The sequence below is a fragment of the Spea bombifrons genome, chromosome 2, assembly GCF_027358695.1.
Source record: "Spea bombifrons isolate aSpeBom1 chromosome 2, aSpeBom1.2.pri, whole genome shotgun sequence".
NCBI lineage: Eukaryota > Metazoa > Chordata > Amphibia > Anura > Pelobatidae > Spea > Spea bombifrons.
The window spans coordinates 85,486,764-85,505,882 of NC_071088.1; the positions used below are offsets into that span (position 1 = coordinate 85,486,764).

Genomic DNA, 19,119 nt, shown 5'->3' on the forward strand with positions numbered 1-19,119 from the left:
ATATTGTTGGTGCTATATAAATAAAAGATAATAAATAAATAATAATAATGAAAACAATGTGCACAAAACAGCATATACAAGTCCTTCAGATGTTCCTCTTGGATTCTAAATGGTCCTTTAAAGTGCTTTGTGAGTCTTAAAGTGCTGGATAGATCCCTGGGATAGTATATGTAGATGCTGGAAAACTTTTCTAAAGTTTCTTGTTTTTATTTAAATTGCCTTTGCTGCATTAAAGTGCTTTATGCATCCTTAAGGCACTATATAGAAGCCCCTTACTTTAATTAAAGTACTGGGTGTCTTAATTCTAAAGCATACGGCCATCCAAAATAAATAAATGTGTATTGTCTGTAGAAGTGGATCCCGTAAAGCAGGAGAACTACAGGAGAGGTGGTCAAATGAGCCGGCTCAGAACCAGAGGACAATATCAGAACTGAATTGCAATCCAGAAGCCAAGTGAAAACAAGCCGGGTCAACAGAAGCAGAGCCAAATCAGGAACCAATAAGCGAAGTCAAGGGCAAGTTGGGTCACAACGGGTTGAACACATCAAAATCAAGCAGGAGCAATAGCACAAACTTACATCAACCAAGGGTACTGAGAGAGTGAAGATGCAGAGCTAATGTAGGTAACCTGGAGCAAAAAGAAGACAGGAACACGGAAGCAGTCGGCGGAGAAGGGATACATTGTGAGAGAGCGTGAGAGTGTGAGAGAGAGTTGAGAGAATGCAAGAGTGATTGAGAGTAAAAAAAAAAAAAAATCAAACAGAAATTCAGATATTTTTGCTTTTTCTTCGTTTGTTTCGTCTGGAGTCCCTCTTAATTTCTGGAGATTCAAATTTGAATGCACAAGTCAGATCTTGCAGAGCAGAAATTAAAAAACTGACTTGTGGCAAAGGTAGCACCCTTTGATCGTCTTCAATACAACCCATTCTACTGCCAATGTTTGTCTAAGGAGATGGCATGCCTATGTCCTTGATTTTATACACCTCGTGGCGCCATACAAGTTGTACCTAATGCCTATTGTTATGTGTAGCTCTGTAAAGAAGTGTACGTGTTATATTTGTGTATTGATAATGGTGATTACCTCCTCCTCCCTAAAAAGGCAACACATTATATATATATATATATATATATATATATATATGTGTGTGTTTTTAATATTTTAAAAACAATAACACATAGAGTGAAAATCTGGAAGAATTGGGGTTATCTGATAGCAGACCTAGAGGAATCTGTATTCTTGGGTGCCTTGAATGGGTTAGATTGGAAGCATGGGAGTAATTTTCTTCTTGGTAAATCATATTTATCACCTGAGCGACTCCAGCATCTTCTAAAACAGCGAATGGAATGCCATGCAGACCACTCTTAGAGGCATTATCCTTAGACCACGTTTTTTGACACAAAGCTGTTCTAGCCAACACAGATAAAGCTGAGGCTTTGACGTAGCCACTTATTTTTACCACACCTTCCACTTTACTATCCATAGTATCAGAAAAGTGAAAAGCATCATCTAGAGGGATAGTTGACCTTCTACGTAGCCCTAGCAATAGGAGCACCAATTTTTGGAGCAGAATACAGCTCGGAAAATTCTCCTGTAAAGGGAAACAACCAAGCTATCCTGTAGGCTTGCAGGGCCTCATATACAGGGAACTTTTTCAGTTTCCTAAATGATCCCTGGAAGAAACAGACAGATTTAGCTTGAGAATTATTTTAAGGACTAGTTGCTGCCATATTTCCAGTCTAGATCCCACAAAGCAAAAATAAAATGCATCCAAAGCAGAGTCATCAATATGACAGGTTGTTAGTAGTTGTAACTTCCAAAGTGCTCAGCCACTTTACATCAAGTCACCATGCCCCAGTCAGTAAAATCAGCAAAGTTTTTAAACAACTGCTCGAAAAATGGAGTAACTTACGGGATACCATCAGAGACCCATACGCAACGCGGCCAATGATCATTTCACCACACAGGCTTATTCCTGGGTCTAAGTCGACCAAAGAGAAGCGGAAGTGGTAAAATACAGTATACATACAACATGCTTTTAATTAAAGCATTTACCAGAATCATGATTAGAATGAAATGAAAGAACAAAGCAAACACTATGTTTACTAGGAGTGGAGCCCAAATTAAAAATTAAAAGGAAAAAAGAAGAAATAAGTATTAGCCCACAAGTGAGGAAAGCGATCAAATTTCAACACTTTGCAATGTTTCTGTAATAGGGACCTGATATCCCCCCACTGTTGATCAAATCTCGAAATAAATCTCACTGAATCATTGATTGGATCTTTCTTTCCCTATTTGGGAACCTTTTAAGCCCATTGGTAGCCTCTAACAATGGTCTGCATCGTGGATGCTTGTAGAGATTTCTCTCCGATCTGTGACTAGGTTATCCTCCTCTCTTTTAAAAAAAAGTTACTTCAATCTGACTATATTTAAAAGGCAAATCTAAGATTGAGATGATTTTCACCGATCAAATTCATGAATTCAATCAACTTTTCAGATGAACCTTCCTACAAAACTAAAATATCATCTAGAAATGTAATCTAAAAGTGCCACATTTGAGTCAGAAAGTTTCTTAAACACAATTTCTTGCTTGCACTAGCTCAAATAGCGTAGGTGGGAGCATATGTGGCACCCATGGCGGTCTATAAAACTTGTTATGAAAGACAAAAGATATTAGTAGATACCATTTTGAGAAGGGCCGACACCAAATGAGTATGTCTCTCAAATATATTACCCTTATTCCTCAGGAAAAATTCATTTCTCATGAGAAAAAGAAAAGTAAAGATTCTTCACATCTACAGTGACCATCCACAGTGAAAATTCACAACTCAAAAGAAGCGCCGACTCAAGCCCTCATCAAAGCGGCACTGAATGGTGTTACCCAACATCCAGGTGCTGTAACGAAAACAGACACTAAATCACGCGTCGGCTAATGCTAACGATTAAGCATGTTAAGTGCGAAACGCGTTTCACGTTGATCCCGTGTCCTGTATCCCATCGTGTGCTGTATCTTATCCTGTCCAAGAACTACAATGCAGACTTGATGGCTGACACGTGATTTAATTATGCCTATTTTCAGACAGTGAAATCCCCTCCTGAAGACATCTGCTGTATATTTCACATAACATGAGGCTAACTAAAAAATTTTAAAAACATGCTATCGAGGACACTATTGTTTTGATATGTATTAGTATATTTTTTGTATGAGAACAGAGCTATATTTGTATTTATACATATTTGTATTTATATGTATTTTAAGAGGCTCTATTTTTGAACCACCTTCTAATCCCTTTATGTGATGAAACCTTCAGCAAAATAAATCAAATGTCAAATCTACCAAGGCTTATTTGCTTGTTACATATTACAAAGCACCAAAATGCCTACATAATTCCACATTTGGTAAATGTATAAGACAAACCACACCAGTAATAACAACACTATTTATTTTTAGGACTTTATTTCACACCAATAAAAAAAAAAAAACACACATAAAATAAATAGAACCCCTTGCCCCCACACCATAAATAACTTCAAACATCACATTCATATTTATCAAATTCCTTGGTTCTATTCTGTTATTTGCATTCTCTATAGTATATATTCTTCTTAAGAAAACACGTGTATGTCATGTTACAGTGTCACCGAATATTAAAACTGTTGTCTCCAAGATTTAAAGTGAAGTAAAAGTTGGACATCAGCTTTACTCAAAATGAAGGTAATTTGAAGCCCAACAGCACCAGAAAATATATATATAAATACTCTGCTCGAACGTGAATGTGCTATAGCGGCTGATGAAGACCGATCTCATTCTTAGGCTTAAGTCAGCTTGAATAACGAGAAAAAAAGGACAGTTGTAAAAAATGATATTAATCCTATCCTTGCCTGTGTTTTGCCGATTGCTTCTGTATTAAACACTCATTGCCTCTTGGCTCTTCTTTTTACTCGATGGCAGGTTGCTGTAACATCATGTAGGACAGGAATGGAGAAAACTCCCAGAATCCTGGGCCATGGTTAGAAAGATTTTATAAGCCTGCCCTGTCTGGGTTATTTAAGGATTGATATTAGGATGACTGATGGCTATATGTATAGACACACGTAGAAAACATATATTGCAGGGACTCTTTATAAACAGTGCTGCTCGGAATCATTTTCTTGTTGCCCCCCCATGGTTAAATGGTCACCCTATGATATATAACCACTCAGAATATATTTCCATGTACAATAGTTTATCCAATACCTTTGTTTAATACTACATTCCCAATGGCTCAGGGATATAATGTATGCAGTAATCAAGTTATTCTGATAAATAGGAGGCAGGAGCCCCTGTAAACAAAAAAAGGGAAAGGTGAAATAGGTCATTTCGGATCTTTGAATTTACATTTCTAAAGAGCATGGCTTGGTATATAATATGTTTACAATTACCTGATCATTTCGTACTTTACATCATGCTATTCTTTTAATGTTATTTCTATGTGTAAATGGAATAAAAATAAATACAAACTAAGCCATTATGCTTTTAGGTTAGGATGGTCAACAGAATTACATAAGGCTATTGTGTACATGTTTGAATAATGATATATTTTCTTGCCCAGGCATACATATATATAATAATGGTTCCTTGTTTAAATACTGACCCGTGTAGCAGAATAATGAATTTAGTTTTTGAGCAGACTACGGTAAGGCAGAAGGATCTGTATTTATCACCTTGTGTCATCCGCACTTTTGTTTTTACACGTAGGCCTCGTGTGCAGATGTATAAAAAACATACTTTGATAAACAGTAAGTACACAGAACTGTAGAAAACGTAGCTATTCTTTGAGAGGTTAGTGGAAAAACGGTATATTTCAGAATTAGCATTTCACAGAAATAAAAAATATATAGGTGAGAAATTGATATGATTGCTCTGGCAAAGTGCTTACTAGTTGCAAAGCTTATAGTGTTCCACTTCAATTAAAAATGAAGATAATTCATATAGTTTCTGATATACTATTGAATACGAGTTCCCTGCATTCCTCTGGTCAGAGAACCAAATCCACAGGAAGCATCTGAGAGCATGAATGGGATGGCGTTTGAGTACTATGCTCTTCATCCAATGCAGTCTGGATTACCTCCTTATAGTCATCATCTGGAACATGTGAAAGGCTACCAAAGTCAGAGCTCGCAGAGCAGTCCGTGGTTCCTGGGCGGCTTTCAGAAGCTCCTTCGCTGTAGCTTGTGTTACTCTCCGCTGCTTCGAGTTGTTCAACAGTCTGTAAATACTGCTGCAAGAGACTGTTGTCCTGTTCACTGCTGAAGCTGTCTTTGTCGCTCTGACTTTGTATCTCTGGAGCTGTGTTTGGCTCTGTACAGGAGTCAGATGCTCGGTCACTGTAGTGTCTCACAGTGTCCATAGATGGTTCTGAAGACCCACTCTCCTCAGTTGAGGTCTTCTCAGAACAAGCCAGCTCCTTACTTACAATAGAATGGAAACCAGAATCTGGGATTTCTGGCAACAATTTTCTTTGAAGGTTTTCAGAATCAAGAATACACAAAGCCTCTTCCTCTAATTCATCAGATGAAGAGTTGGGTACGTTGGTCAGGGATTTGCTTGGTGTAAGGACGCCATTTTTATTTGTTGTGCCTAACTGAATATTCACTGTATTTTGCCACTGCTGAATGGACTGCACCTGAAAATGTAACAGAATGTTATTTGGGACACGGTGAAGAACAACATAATGATTGCCCATAGGGCTTGTTATCTAGATAACTGTTGTCCATACAGGACGAGTCAGCCTTCGTGGGTTACTGCGTGCACGAATGATACATAGACCATAGGATCTACTGTATGACATCATTCAAAAACTTGTGCCACCCCAACTTAGTCTTCTGACCGGTACTTGGCACTCCACAACAAAACGTTACACAACTCTTACTAAAGAGGCTTATTACGCAGAAAACAAAGATAACTCCGAGTATAGGGGCACTACAGACTATTCACTTACCTTACGCCCAACCTCCCTATCTAACTGGTCTGATATTATTATTATAGTGTTTTCCCCAACTCCTACGACATCACGTGTATAATTAGTCTCTGCTTAAAAAAAGGGTCAGCCAATGGCTCAGCTTCTGCAAATCTTTCCCGAGATGTCAATAAGTGGGAACAATTTCAGACAAACGGTAAAAGGCGTAAGTGTTGATGCTATATCTAACATCAACCCCTTGGGGAGTGAGCAATACATTTTATAAACTGTATATGTTAGAATCCAACATTAGAGACATCTTAAGGATCACGTAAGGTGTTCAAATGTTGCACATCTTTTTTTCCACTCCTCTGTTGATTAGCACCAAGTCTTCTTTCCTTCCAAACGGCTAGATTACTCCACATCAATTTATATTTCGAACAGAAGGCAACACTTAAGCTTTGGTATTTTGTTTTCTTTGTTTTTACACATCAGAAGGTGAGCTTACCTGCTCCCAAAGGTACCGCATGGCTTCTTCCTGTACAAGCCTTTGGATTCGCTCTGCTTCTTTCTCTTTCTTCAGCCTATAACACAGAGGTTATTGAATGCAAAACCCCACATTACTTAATCTGTAATAAAGATTAAAGAATAAAACATCCGCTTCTATTCATGCAGAAAAGATTATCTAAACAATATTTTCAGGGTTTTTTTAAATTTGTTTATTATTAACGGGAAACATTATGAGTATGAAAACAGGTCCACAGAATCAGATTGAGTGCTTGGTTGCCTGAGAGGTAAGTTTGAGTCCAGCTCTACACGCTTCTGTGTATGCTCTGACTGCATTGCTAAAGGATCCACACAAAGCAGGTTCTAAGGAGAAGAACTAGTGTAAAGTGTATGGAGATGAATGGCTAGAGATGTTGGGGAAGGGCTTATGGGATGGTATAGGATCATACAGATCAGCAGAGTAGCCGATCAGCCATGGATCTTCGATTTTCACATTTAGTTGCCAAGAATTTGACATTGGTCAGGATCGTGCCTGCATCTGTTTGTCTGACTTCTTAAGTCTACACGGCCAGTATTAATACAGAAGGATCCTGGTGTAGGGCGACTGTATATAGAAGACAGTGGGCAGATACTACGTGCAAACGGCATTTCTGCACATGGAAGGTGTGCAACCAAGAATGTTAATGTCTGTTTAGCTGTACCTACTACTTTAAAGCATCCGGTTACCTTTATAGTCATCGAATACATATGTGTCAAAGCGGATCATTCTTTATTAGTGTCTAACTAAAAGTAGCAGACACCATTATTAAGACGCCAAAAATAGAACACAACGTACATTTTTTTGGTTTACCAATGAGCTATAAATAGTATACAAGAATGAAAATTGCATGCATAACCTGGAGACATTTTTGCATCTATATTTACCTAGGCCTAAAAATAGAATAGCCTTTTCAGTATTTCGCAATCAAGAAATAACAAACTGGGCTTGGGTGTGAATCCAGCCGCAATACCCACTGCAAACCAAGTTCTATGCAGACCTGGAACCTACAGTGCTGTGCTAGTTAATCAGGACACGGTAAAACATTTACATCTTTAGATAGCTTTTAGTGAACAGTGTGTTCTCTGGTTTTCAAATCATCTAGAACAGCAACCTTTTTAGCACCAAATATAATATATATATTATTATTTATAATACTCCACTTTCTTTCTCTCATTCATTCTCACTCTTTATTTATTTCAATATTCTTACTACCACCTTCTATCTATCAACCATCTCTCCCCCTTTGAAGTTCACTTACCGTCCAGGAGTCCTATGGTGGGAGCGAGAGGCCTCTGTCTCCCTGCTCTGCCGGCACCGTGACCGAGCTAGAGGCCTTGCAGAAGAGACTGAGGGGTGCAGAGCGGTTGCTGAAAACTACATACGCGAGTGCTCAGCGCCCCTCTCTCGCCTCTGCGTCGAAGCAAAAAAAAAAAAAAAAAGGGACGACGTTTGAAGCCATTGATTCCGAGTCACGTGGTCACCCTATCGTGCGGCCCAGTTGCTTATAGGCCACGTACTGGTACCGGTCCGCGGCCCGGTGGTTGGGGACCCCTGATCTAGATGATCCGACATTGAGTTCTTCAAGATTTAATTCCACATCTTAGAAGTAATTTTAGAACTGCCAAACAGTTCATTTTCCCAAATATGTTCCCTGCTAGCCTCCCGAAGTATTTAATGTAGCGAAAGTACAATTATTTTTATATGATTTCCCACCCATGGTCAATGAACCAAATACATTCATACACACACGGCACAGAGTTATAAAATTACTGTATAAAATGTAATATAAGGATAACTACCTAGACAAGGTTTGTTCTCTTCAGCATTATTATGTCTATTTAGGGTTTTGGGGTTTTTTTTTACCCTAAAATGATGATAAGTCTAAAACATTAAACCAAAAATCACATCTGTCAGTTGTAGACACGAACGCAATGACATTAACAATATTATTCGTATGAATGGAGTTCGCTGGAAGCAGGGAATTTCTGGTGTAAATTAGGTCAATCTGCTTGTTGCGCAAGATTGTTACACTTTTTATATTCCGGTGCTACTTTAATGAGTGACTAATGTGATAAGTCGCTATAGAGCCTGATTAAATCATCGTGCAGTAAATCAGGCTGTACAACTTTATATCCCTGTAATAATAATTGCACCGGGACATCTGGGGTTTTTTTTTTTTGGTCTTACTTTATAATTCTTGACTAATGATCATTGATTTCTCAAACCAATATATATAATTGTTTCTATTCATGCGATGAAACATCCGTTCGTTCATCTGCAAACAAGGCCTGACACATTGTGACTTCCCCTATTAGGATAGATATGATAAAACTTTCTCAATATTTAATTGATGCCACCACCAGGATACAAGCCTGTCTTCCCTTTCTCTTCTTAGCCACACCATGCCTCTACAAGGATTAGGTGATTTAGGCAACGGGTTTCAATGAATGCATCTTCTGTATGTAGATTTCACAGCCTGTCTATTGTGGTGGTCTTGTTACACTCCGACTACAGCTATGTGGTCAGAGGGTCTTCTATATGGTGATTCATTTGCCTCTCTCGTTTCCTCTCGTTTAAGCAACATCTTTTAAGCAATGTGCAACCTGATTATTTCTTAATCCTAGTTGACTTGTATTGACAAGTACTTCATAATTACATTAGTCACAAAGTAAGAGTCAGGTCTTAGCACCCTGATAGGCGCCTTCATTTTGATAGATTTTTGAGACATGTTTAAAGTTGACATATCTGAGGGTTATCTATGTGTTGTCTATATAGTCTGAAATTGAACCGGATTTAAAATCTTTACTAACCTCAGGTATTCTTAGATCATGTGAAAAAATGTACAAAAAACATTATTCATAGCAGATATACAGTTTGTCTCATAGTTATTGCTTTTCGCATTTTGCATCTATTTTAATAAATATTTAAATACTTTATATAGGACATGGTTAATCAGAGGGAAACCTACCTATTGATCTCCCTGGTTAAGAAGATAATGTGCTCCTGCATTCTGCGCAGTCTGATCTCGTAGCGTACATCTCGAACTTTAGGATTATTTTTCCTGGCATAGAAGCCTCTCCAGCTGGACTGCAGCTTTGTGGCTGCTTTGTTCATACGGTTTAGACTTTCTTCGTCCATTTCCGACAGAGACAATACTGTAGGTACTGTAGTATTACAAGGGTAATTATTTGTCCGTTGAGGATTCACAGCAATAGTACTGGAGGATGGTTCATCATTTCTGCCCTTGTTTGGCATTACTGAATTAACACAACAAAATGTGTCTTCTTCCACTTTGTTTTCAACTTGTTCAAGCTGTGTCATCTCTTGTGCCACCATTGTCAAGTTTTCCGTACTTTCTTTGTAAAATTCAATCACGCTTTCGTTGGTAGCCAGTGTCCTCCGTTCTACACAGGGAGATACAGGGGAGAGACCAGGTGCAACGGGCATGAAAGTCGACTCTGAAGAAAGAAGACTACAGTTCAGTTTGTCCTCATCCGTTTGTATATCTTCCAAATAGAGGCTGTTGTATTGTGATGTTCCAGAATGGCCAGTACTAGAGGACACTTTTCTCGTGGCATAGGAGTAATCACAAGCACTGTTTCTTCCAAGCCAAGCATCTACATGGATTATAGGTTCTAAAAAAAATATAAATAAAAAGAAAACGATACCTTATATATGCACCCAATCAGAAAAATCAGTTCCCTATGCACTTTATTCAAAATCTTAATTGATAGCTTTGAATGATTGTTATTCATAAATTTCTGTTGTGGTTTTAATCAGCTAGACGTGTTACACGTAGGGTTGAATACCGAAGATGTAAGAACTTAATAAAAAAAGGCAAATGCATTTGAGGAGGATTCATGTGATGCTTGGAGTGTCCTTTTAAGCAATCAGCATTTTAGGATGTCAAATATGCATCAAAGCTGCCTGTCATGTGCAGGAGGATTGGAAGTCGAAGAGGATGACAGATATAAAGCTGTGCTATTCCCTGATGCCTCTACAGAGAAACACATTATATATTATAGTGAATACATTCTGCAATCTCACCATTGTCATGAGATCTTTGGAGTGTGCGAGTTGGACTCTGTTGTTCCGTAGATGATGGTGACCTTCTATTTGGTATAGATGAGAAGTGGCCTTCCCCGCGGATCTGGTGCAATAGCTGCTTTTGATGTAACCTGATAATGAAAAGCAAACATTTTAGAACCTGCCACATATATATGTAAGAGATTTAATATCTCATTTTTGTCTGGAAGGTGAATGATGGATTACTAAAAAGTAACAGAACATTTGTATACCTCACTGTATACAGCAGCTATAGTCTCAGTAGACCATCGAATGCCTTCACCAATCACGATGTGGCAAAGCCACAGAGATTTAGTTTGGAGACATTAATATTACAGCAAAAGGTACCAGAGGATAACAGACAGTTAGGGAGTAACTAATACTATAGGCAGAGTTTGAACATTTTTACTAGTATATTTAGATGCGAGCACAAAAATGACCACATTCATCTAATTAGTAAAAAATCTTCCTTCTTGCTGATCATCTTTCTTCTCCACACCAGAGCTGCTTCTTCAGATTTGTTGATGGGGAGACAGTGGTAAATCTGTGATACTAATGTGTGGATTTACACCAAGATCTAAAACTTAACAAACTTATAATGCCTAGTACACAAATTCAATCATGCATCAGTCTATAAGTTCTTCATTAACGTTGCACCAACATCACAAATAATTCCTTTGGGAAAACAAAAAATTTGCAGACGCCATTGGTGGCCTGAAGTGGGTTACAAATAGTGTTTTCATTCCTATTTTTCAAATAATATTTAGTATATTTAATATGATGTAACTGCCCATCTCCTCTAATTACACTACTACTGGGACACTGGTGACATCTTCTGGAGGTTGCATTGTGTGGCATTTTAAACACCAGTAGTAGCTCCAGTTACATATTGTATAGAATGGATATAGCCTTGCTGAGTTTGTATGCTATGTACCCAATTTAAATAACTGCAATAAGAAAAGCAAAGAGCAATAAGTAGTCCCTTCACATGATAGTCGGTGTTAACACAAAGGCTCAGACGGTGACTGAAAAGCTTGTAAGGAGGCAAGTACTTAGTGAGACTTCCAAATGAACTCATACGTACCTCTGTTTACTTAATATTTTCTCCAGCTTTGCATCCTCTTCAGTTTGAAGGCCAGGCGCTGAAGTAAGAGGACAAACAGATGCCAAGTACTGCACAAGTGGCACATGCTGGCCAGGCCTGTAGGACCTTCCCTTGCCTTGGCTGTAAAGCCATTCTGCCTTCAAGCTGCAAATAGTAATGTGGACAAGATGCTAAGACTGTAGAAAATGTATACTACATGGTATCATTATCGATGAAAAGAAATAGGACAACAAGAATACACAAGAATACATAGAGTTCCTGCAATTGGATGTAATATCTCCGTAGATAAAACTACGTGGTAAGCACTCCCACAGATATCTATTTTTAATGTCAGTGTAAATGATTTAAACACAAGTCTTCTTGAAACAATAAAAGACAGAACTTTCACAAAACTATACAAACTCATTTAACTAAAATGTGTTCTTACTTTTCTTTTTGGGACACAACATAACCATCCAAAACTTTAAGGTTCAAGCACCAGCTGACAATATAAGGTCTGTAGTCAAAACCAGGAAGAGATGGGGTGGCCATCACACAAGGATTATTCATGATTGATAATTGTTCCAGATCAGCAAGACCTGCAAGCAATGACACCTGCCAAAAAAGTACATTTCTGTTAATGACGAACATGGCAAAATCTCAGAATCCCAACACACAGATCTTACAAAACATTAACATCTTCCTGCAGGAGACTCTCACTGGGGTTGGATCTCATAATACATATTGAATTCAAAGTGCTGAAAACACATCTCTTGTGCAAACTCATAGTGAACAGATCTTGCTTCCCTAAAAACAGATCCCAGCTCCTATCTGCAGATTATCTTTTTTTTTCCTAGTGAGATCAAGACATAATTCCTGTAACAGAATAATGCACCTTGAATGAAAGTGAATTCAATTTAACTAGAAACACAAGGTGGACAGCAACCTCAGAACTTTCTTCAATACCTATGCATTTTATTGGGCTTGCGCACACCTACTTCCTGGAGAAACTCACTGGGGTGGTTCCTCCATAATGCATACTCATATCCAGGAGTATAAAGTACCTTTTAGGTGAATAGACCCCAAACGTTTTGCTCAACAAGCTCACTTACTTCGTTTAAATCTCTGATTTCATTCTCTGCCAAGGAAAGTATGGTGAGATTCTGGGGAAGGTTTGCAGATGTGGCGCGTAAAGACGTTATGTTGTTTCCATGGAGAAGCAAAGTCTACAAAAGAAGGATTTATTAACAGCTATAGGTGTAAAGTCATCAGCTGGTTATGTTGAAGTCTTGTCTTTTACTTGAGAAAGAAAATCCACTAATATGGCATTAATGGGTATTGCCATAAATAAAATGTTGGTGGAGAGCAAGGTGTCTAAAGTGGAACAGTGTCCAATAACATTTTTGCGTTCTCCATCAAATCATAAAAACTTCCTATGGATTAGACATTGTAATATTGTTCAGTAGTTGAAAAAGATTTTACCATTCTGGCGTTTGTGTTATGTCCTGTCTACCTATTGTACAGCGCTACGGAATTTGATGGCGCTATATAAAACAATAAAAAATAATAATAATAATGACAAAGAAACAAATCAGTCCCTTCAAAGAGAGAATCAGTATCAGCAATGAACATGAAATGTAAATCTTTTTATTGATATAGCGCCAACAATTTATGCAGAGCTTCTTACAACAATTTTTGTGCAAGGGGTATGACAAGACTAGAATTAAACATTCTTACATGAAACAATGTAGTTCTTTTATCTGGGGAACTCTACTTACTTTCAGAGATGTCAGCTTGGAGAGGTCACCAACTTGGGATATATTGTTGTCTGACAAATCCAGGTGTTGGAGAGAAGTGCAGCTATTTATTTGATCAACAACCTAAGCAACACATTAAGTATTTCTTGTCAATGAAACATATATTAAATATGCAATACATAAGTGTAATGGTCCAAGAAGGAAAAAATGTCCTGGGATTCATCAATAACATATCTGTAGCAAATGACTATAATCTAATAACTCCACTTTAGAACCATCTATAATATATATGTTTATTTAGTAATTATATATATATATATATATATATATATATATATATATATATATATATATTTATTTAGTATCCCAGTATGGATTCTGCAGTGGAAACCATCAGATTACCAGAGCTGTCTACCTTTTGAGAATGTCATAAAGTAGCATTTCAGGAAGTGCTATTTAGGTTACTGGGTAAGCATTGGCACTTGCGTAACAAATGATAACTAATTTTGCTTTCTTTGTCAACCACTGCATAATGCAAGACTTTGTTATAAGAACAAAGGATGTACAATAAGGTTGATCATCTACAGGTGACCTAAGTGAAGAGAAGGATGAAATATGGGGGAATATGTGATCACAGGTAATCTATTAATCAAATTCCACCCTAAATGCGGCTTGACAATATATGCTAGCGAGGGTGCTTGGGAGAGAAACTACACATTGTACCAAATAGCACAGCAATCGCTAATCCAATAAGTGCCTTAAAGACATTTACCTTTAAATTGTTTCCTGCGAGATTAAGCCATTCCAGATGCACTAAATCTTTCAATCCTTCCACATAGCCAATGCTGTTATGAGGCAGGTTTAATACCCGGATATGGACCAATTTTGCCACCCCCATCATCCGTACAAGCCGATTGTTGGCAACAGATAGCTGGCAAGGAAACACAATATAAATCAGTTTCAAAATCAGAATGATCAAGAAATGAGAGGGAGAGGGAGAGGGAGAAGAGAAAAAAAGAGAAAAGAGGAAAGAAGAGAGAAGAAAAAAAGAAGAGAAACACACAAATGTTTTGGGGGTTTTTATTACTCACCTGTGTAAGATTTTTACATTTCTCAAGATGTTCCAGTTTGATAATCTGGTTCTTGTCCAATATTAATGTACGAGTGTCAGACCCAAAGGGTAGTGTAGGTGTCAGTTTCTGGAGACCTTGTCCTGACAGATCGGCTATGCTCCCTGAATTAATGAATGAGCAGACCATTAGAAACCAGTAAGTCACTTATAAAAGCTTGAGCGGGTACAATACACAGCAAACATCTTTACAAAAAACATACTGGGAAATAATATGCATTTAAAGTCCTCACTGGAAGTGCTTTCCACATATCAATGCATCAACTAAACATACAATCTCAACAGAAAAACAACCATTATTTAACAGTTTAAAATTCGAGGGGTTTGAGTTATTGAAAAATATAAAATAACCATCATCAATAACAATTTTCTCCATTAAGTGTGGACAATCCATATACCGAACGGTTCCTTATTTCGGTAATGGCAGAAATATACTATAATGAACAAAATACATACTCTGTATCATAAATAATACAAATGTAACCATCAATACTACATTATGAGTGATAGTTACAAATACATGTGGCGCCAATGGCATACTTTCAAGTTTTAGGTATACCACAACATTATAATTCATTCTTCTGGACAGACGTTTATAAAAAAAAATAAAGAACATGGACCTATACACTCAAACCACTGTTTTTTAAATTATTATTCTTCAAAGTCTTCTAAAAGTCTAATTACTACCCACCATGATTATTAATGACGGGATAAACACACACAAATATTAAAGGCGTAGTGACAATGAAACAGTGCTGCGCTACATAATAATAGTTTAGTCTTAGTTACTTTCTCATTGACTGTGCGTATGCGTAAAAAAGGTAAATCCAAACCATCGTCTTTGAGATACAAAATGATGCCTTTTGCTGCACAAAAAAACAATAACTGACCGACGAGTGCCACGGCACATGCGGCAACACCAAACAGCGTAATATAATACTTACCGTGGCTTTCACAGGCCAAAAGCGAAACTCCCATGGCACCTGAAAAGTCGCTTTTCGCTTACTATAAAAACAAGGGACAGGGTGTCGCGAGGGACGGGGTGCAGGGGAGGCTACTGCTATTCTAGAATTTACGGTAATGGAGGGTATATACGGAATTAAGCAGTATTTAAGGAACTCGGATAAACCCGCTACAGGCTGCACTACTGTATATATACACGGCGGCACTTATTGTATCTCCCCTTTTATTATAAGGTAAACTGCAAAGTGCTCAATACATCTGTTCGTGGTTAACACATAAAAACAGACATAATTAGAGCCATTTTCATATTCTAGGACAAAACTGCAGGTATAAACAGCTATGAGTGCTGTGAGTAAAGCCCCTCTCTATGGTATATACTGTGCCGTTCCACAGAGCCAAAGAATTTTCATTCAGCTGTTGATCCACGGATAACCCACGGGCTGTCAGTTTAACGGTCACTTCACTTCAGTTCTCGCAGAGGGTTGTGGGAGCTGTAGTCAATTACTCAAGCGCAGAATAAAGTAATGGTGATGAAATACTACAACTCCCAGAGAGCCTCGCGGCGGCGGCGCCGAGAATGCTATTGTCCGCGCCTCTAAACAGAAACGAAGGCAAACTGTAAACATGGTTCCGTTTCGCACTGAACTGCAATTACTCGCATCAGCGATTGCGCCCCATCATGCACCTTCACTCAGATATAAAGTAATCGTTGACAACGTGTTACCTTGTGATTTAGGGGACACGAGCGCGAGGCTGGTTACCTCCTCTGCCATGGTTTCCGCAGCTTCTCAGCTCCCGGGCAACCGATTGTTGTGGATTTTTCGTCACTTCCGCTCCACACAGAGGCGGTGAAGGGTTGACTGGTTGAACAGAGATAGCCATAGGGACCTTTCTTTAGCCAGCGTGCTAGCATTCATATCGGCCACTAGGTGGCGCTATTATAACTTTTTATAAGTAAATGAAAAATAAATGCCTTGGGGCCAATTTACAATTGAGTAGCTGGTGTAAAAATAGTAATGTAAAATAACTTATATGGGTAAATAATAGAACATGCACAAGTGGAAAAATGACTTATGTAACCATGAACAGCAAGAAAACAATAGGTGGGAATAAAGACGGGACCAAATTTTCTGATACCAAATCCATAAAGAATAACTAATAAAATAGAATGTGGTTTATTTAGACAATGCTTGCTAATGTTTGCAAAATAAATATAACAGTTTATTCGCTAAACTAAAAGTTTGTATGTAAATTGAAATGAAGCACAGACAGATCAGCACGAGGAGAGGCAGATACAGTTTCTCCTCCTTCCAAAAATGGATAAAAAAGTGGAAAAATTAAATAGAATAAAAAAAGCGTCACAATGACATCACTGGGATCAAACATGTCTGAGGAATCCCTATAGGGATCTCAAGCCATACCTACACACAAAAAAAAAACACAAACAGGAAAATGATAAACAAATATATAATACTGTTTTAAAAGTGGCCCTTAGCCCTACTATTATAATATTAATTTAAGAAAAGAAGAAAAACTACCCCTAAATCAGACGAATCAGAGGCATCCTATATAAGATATAAGGAAGCCAATAAAGCATGCAAAAAGGTGATTAGATGGGCTAAACTAGAAAATGAGAGGGTGATTGCCAAAGAGAGCAAAACTAACCCCAAAAAAATTCTTTAAGTACATAAATTCTAAAAAAAAACAACAAATGAAAACGTAGGTTCATTAAAAACAGAGAGGGGAGTGTTGGTTAAGGAGGACCAGGAAAAAGCAGAAACTTTAAATGACTATTTTTCCTCAGTATACATTAAGGAGGAACCTATGGCAATGGATATACATAGGACCACTGAGAAAAATTTGCAGTCAAACTGTGATTGGATGGCTCAGGACAAGGTGCTGCAGCAACTAAAGAAAGTTAATGTTAACAAAGCTCCGGGGCCTGACGGTATTCACCCACGAGTACCTAAGGAGCTGAGTCAGGAAATAAGTGAACCTCTGTTTCTAATCTTTCGGGATTCTTTTCTTTCAGGAATTGTACCAGAGGATTGGAGGGAGTCAGATGTGGTTCCTATATTCAAAAAGGGTTCAAACCTGTGAGCTTAACTTCCATGGCTGGGAAAGTATTTGAAGGGCTGTTTAGGGATAATATTCAAGAATTCCTTGGGAAGAATAGTATTATTAGCATAAATCAGCATGGTTTTATGAAACATAGGTCCTGTCAAACTAATTTAATTGCATTCTATGAAGAAGTAAGTAGTGTAGATCAGGGTGTTGCAGTGGATGTAATCTACTTGGATTTTGCCAAGGCGTTTGACACGGTTCCACACAATAGGTTAGTATTCAAACTGAAGGAAATTGGTCTAGATGCAAATTCTTGTTCTTGGGTAGAACATTGGCTTAGAGAGAGAGAACAGAGAGTTGTTAAAAATGGTAAATTTTCAAGCTGGTCAAAAGTGGTAAGTGGTGTCCCTCAGGGTTCTGTTCTGGGACCAATTTTATTCAACATATTTATAAATGACCTGGCAGTAGGCATTGAAAGTCATGTTTCTGTGTTTGCAGATGACACTAAACTAGGTAAAGTTATACAGGGCGAGCAGGATATTACTGTGCTGCAGAGGGATCTAGATAGACTGGGGCACACAAATGGCAGATGAAATTCAATGTAGATAAATGTAAAGTTATGCACTTCGGGGTAGCGAATGCACAAGCAACCTACACCCAAAACGGTAGTGAATTAGGGGTAACGACAAATGAGAAAGATTTGGGAATTGTTATACAACAAACTAGGCAACAATGTGCAGTGTCAGTCTGCGGTTGCTAAGGCCAGTAAGGTATTGTCGTGTATAAAAAGGGGCATCAAGTCACGGGATAAAGATATAATGTTGTCTCTGTATAAATCAATGGTAAGGCCGCACCTTGAATATGCTGTGCAATTTTGGGCACCTATTCTAAAGAAGGATATCATAGCACTAGAAAGGGTGCAGAGGCGGGCTACAAAATTAATAAAAGGAATGGAGCACTATAGTTATGAAGAAAGGTTAACTAATTTAAATCTGTTTAGTTTAGGAAAACGTCGCCTCAGAGGGGATATGATGACATTATATAAATATATTCGGGGCCAATACAAACCATTGTGTGGAAATCTGTTCATAAACAGGACTAGTCATAGGACACGTGGTCATGCGTTTAGACTGTAAGAAAGGAGATTTAGACTAAAGCAGAGGAAAGGGTTTTTTACAGTAAGGGCAATAAGGATGTGGAATTCTCTGCCTGCAGAGGTAGTTTTATCGGAGTCTATATAGACGTTTAAACTGCAACTGGATGGATACCTGGAAAAACATAATATTTAAGGAAATAATCTTTAATTATGGGGAGACAGCTTATTGATCCAAGGAAAAATCTGACTGCCATTTTGGGGTCAAGAAGGAATTTTTTTCCCTGGTTAGTGCAACATTGGAAAGAGCGAAACCGGGGTTTTTTTTGCCTTCTTTTGGATCAACAGCAACAAATTAACACATATAGGAAAGGCTGAACTTGATGGACGCATGTCTTTTTTCAGCCTATGTAACTATGTATACGATGATGGCAGAATACAGACGTGTATAAGACTGTGGTGTTAGGGTGTATGCTGCGT

General features: G+C 38.0%; 1 protein-coding gene across 2 annotated transcripts; it reads right to left on the reverse strand.

Annotated features, from left to right (window-relative positions):
• Positions 1–4,652: 4,652 nt before the first annotated feature.
• CEP97 (centrosomal protein 97) lies at positions 4,653–16,400 on the reverse strand. 2 transcript variants are annotated; one of them, XM_053454993.1, is made up of 11 exons: positions 16,207–16,400; positions 14,482–14,624; positions 14,163–14,321; positions 13,412–13,513; positions 12,746–12,859; positions 12,082–12,248; positions 11,634–11,798; positions 10,532–10,662; positions 9,453–10,119; positions 6,446–6,521; positions 4,653–5,664 (listed from the first exon to the last, which is right to left on the reverse strand). In XM_053454993.1, exons 1-11 carry the CDS (start codon positions 16,253–16,255, stop codon positions 5,017–5,019), a joined length of 2,421 nt encoding a protein of 806 aa, XP_053310968.1. In that variant the 5' UTR covers positions 16,256–16,400; the 3' UTR covers positions 4,653–5,016. The 2 variants fall into 2 exon arrangements, with proteins under 2 accessions (XP_053310968.1, XP_053310969.1); XM_053454994.1 differs by lacking the exon at positions 16,207–16,400 and adding an exon at positions 15,464–15,645.
• Positions 16,401–19,119: the final 2,719 nt, after the last annotated feature.

Coding starts and splice junctions, on each gene's coding strand:
- CEP97 (XM_053454993.1), bottom strand. CDS start 16,255: ATGGCAGAGGAGGTAACCAGCCTCGCGCTCGTGTCCCCTAAATCACAA. Junction 14,625..16,206: donor CGTGTCCCCTAAATCACAAG/GTAACACGTTGT, acceptor TCATTAATTCAG/GGAGCATAGCCGATCTGTCA. Junction 6,522..9,452: donor TTAACCAGGGAGATCAATAG/GTAGGTTTCCCT, acceptor TCTGTGTTATAG/GCTGAAGAAAGAGAAAGAAG.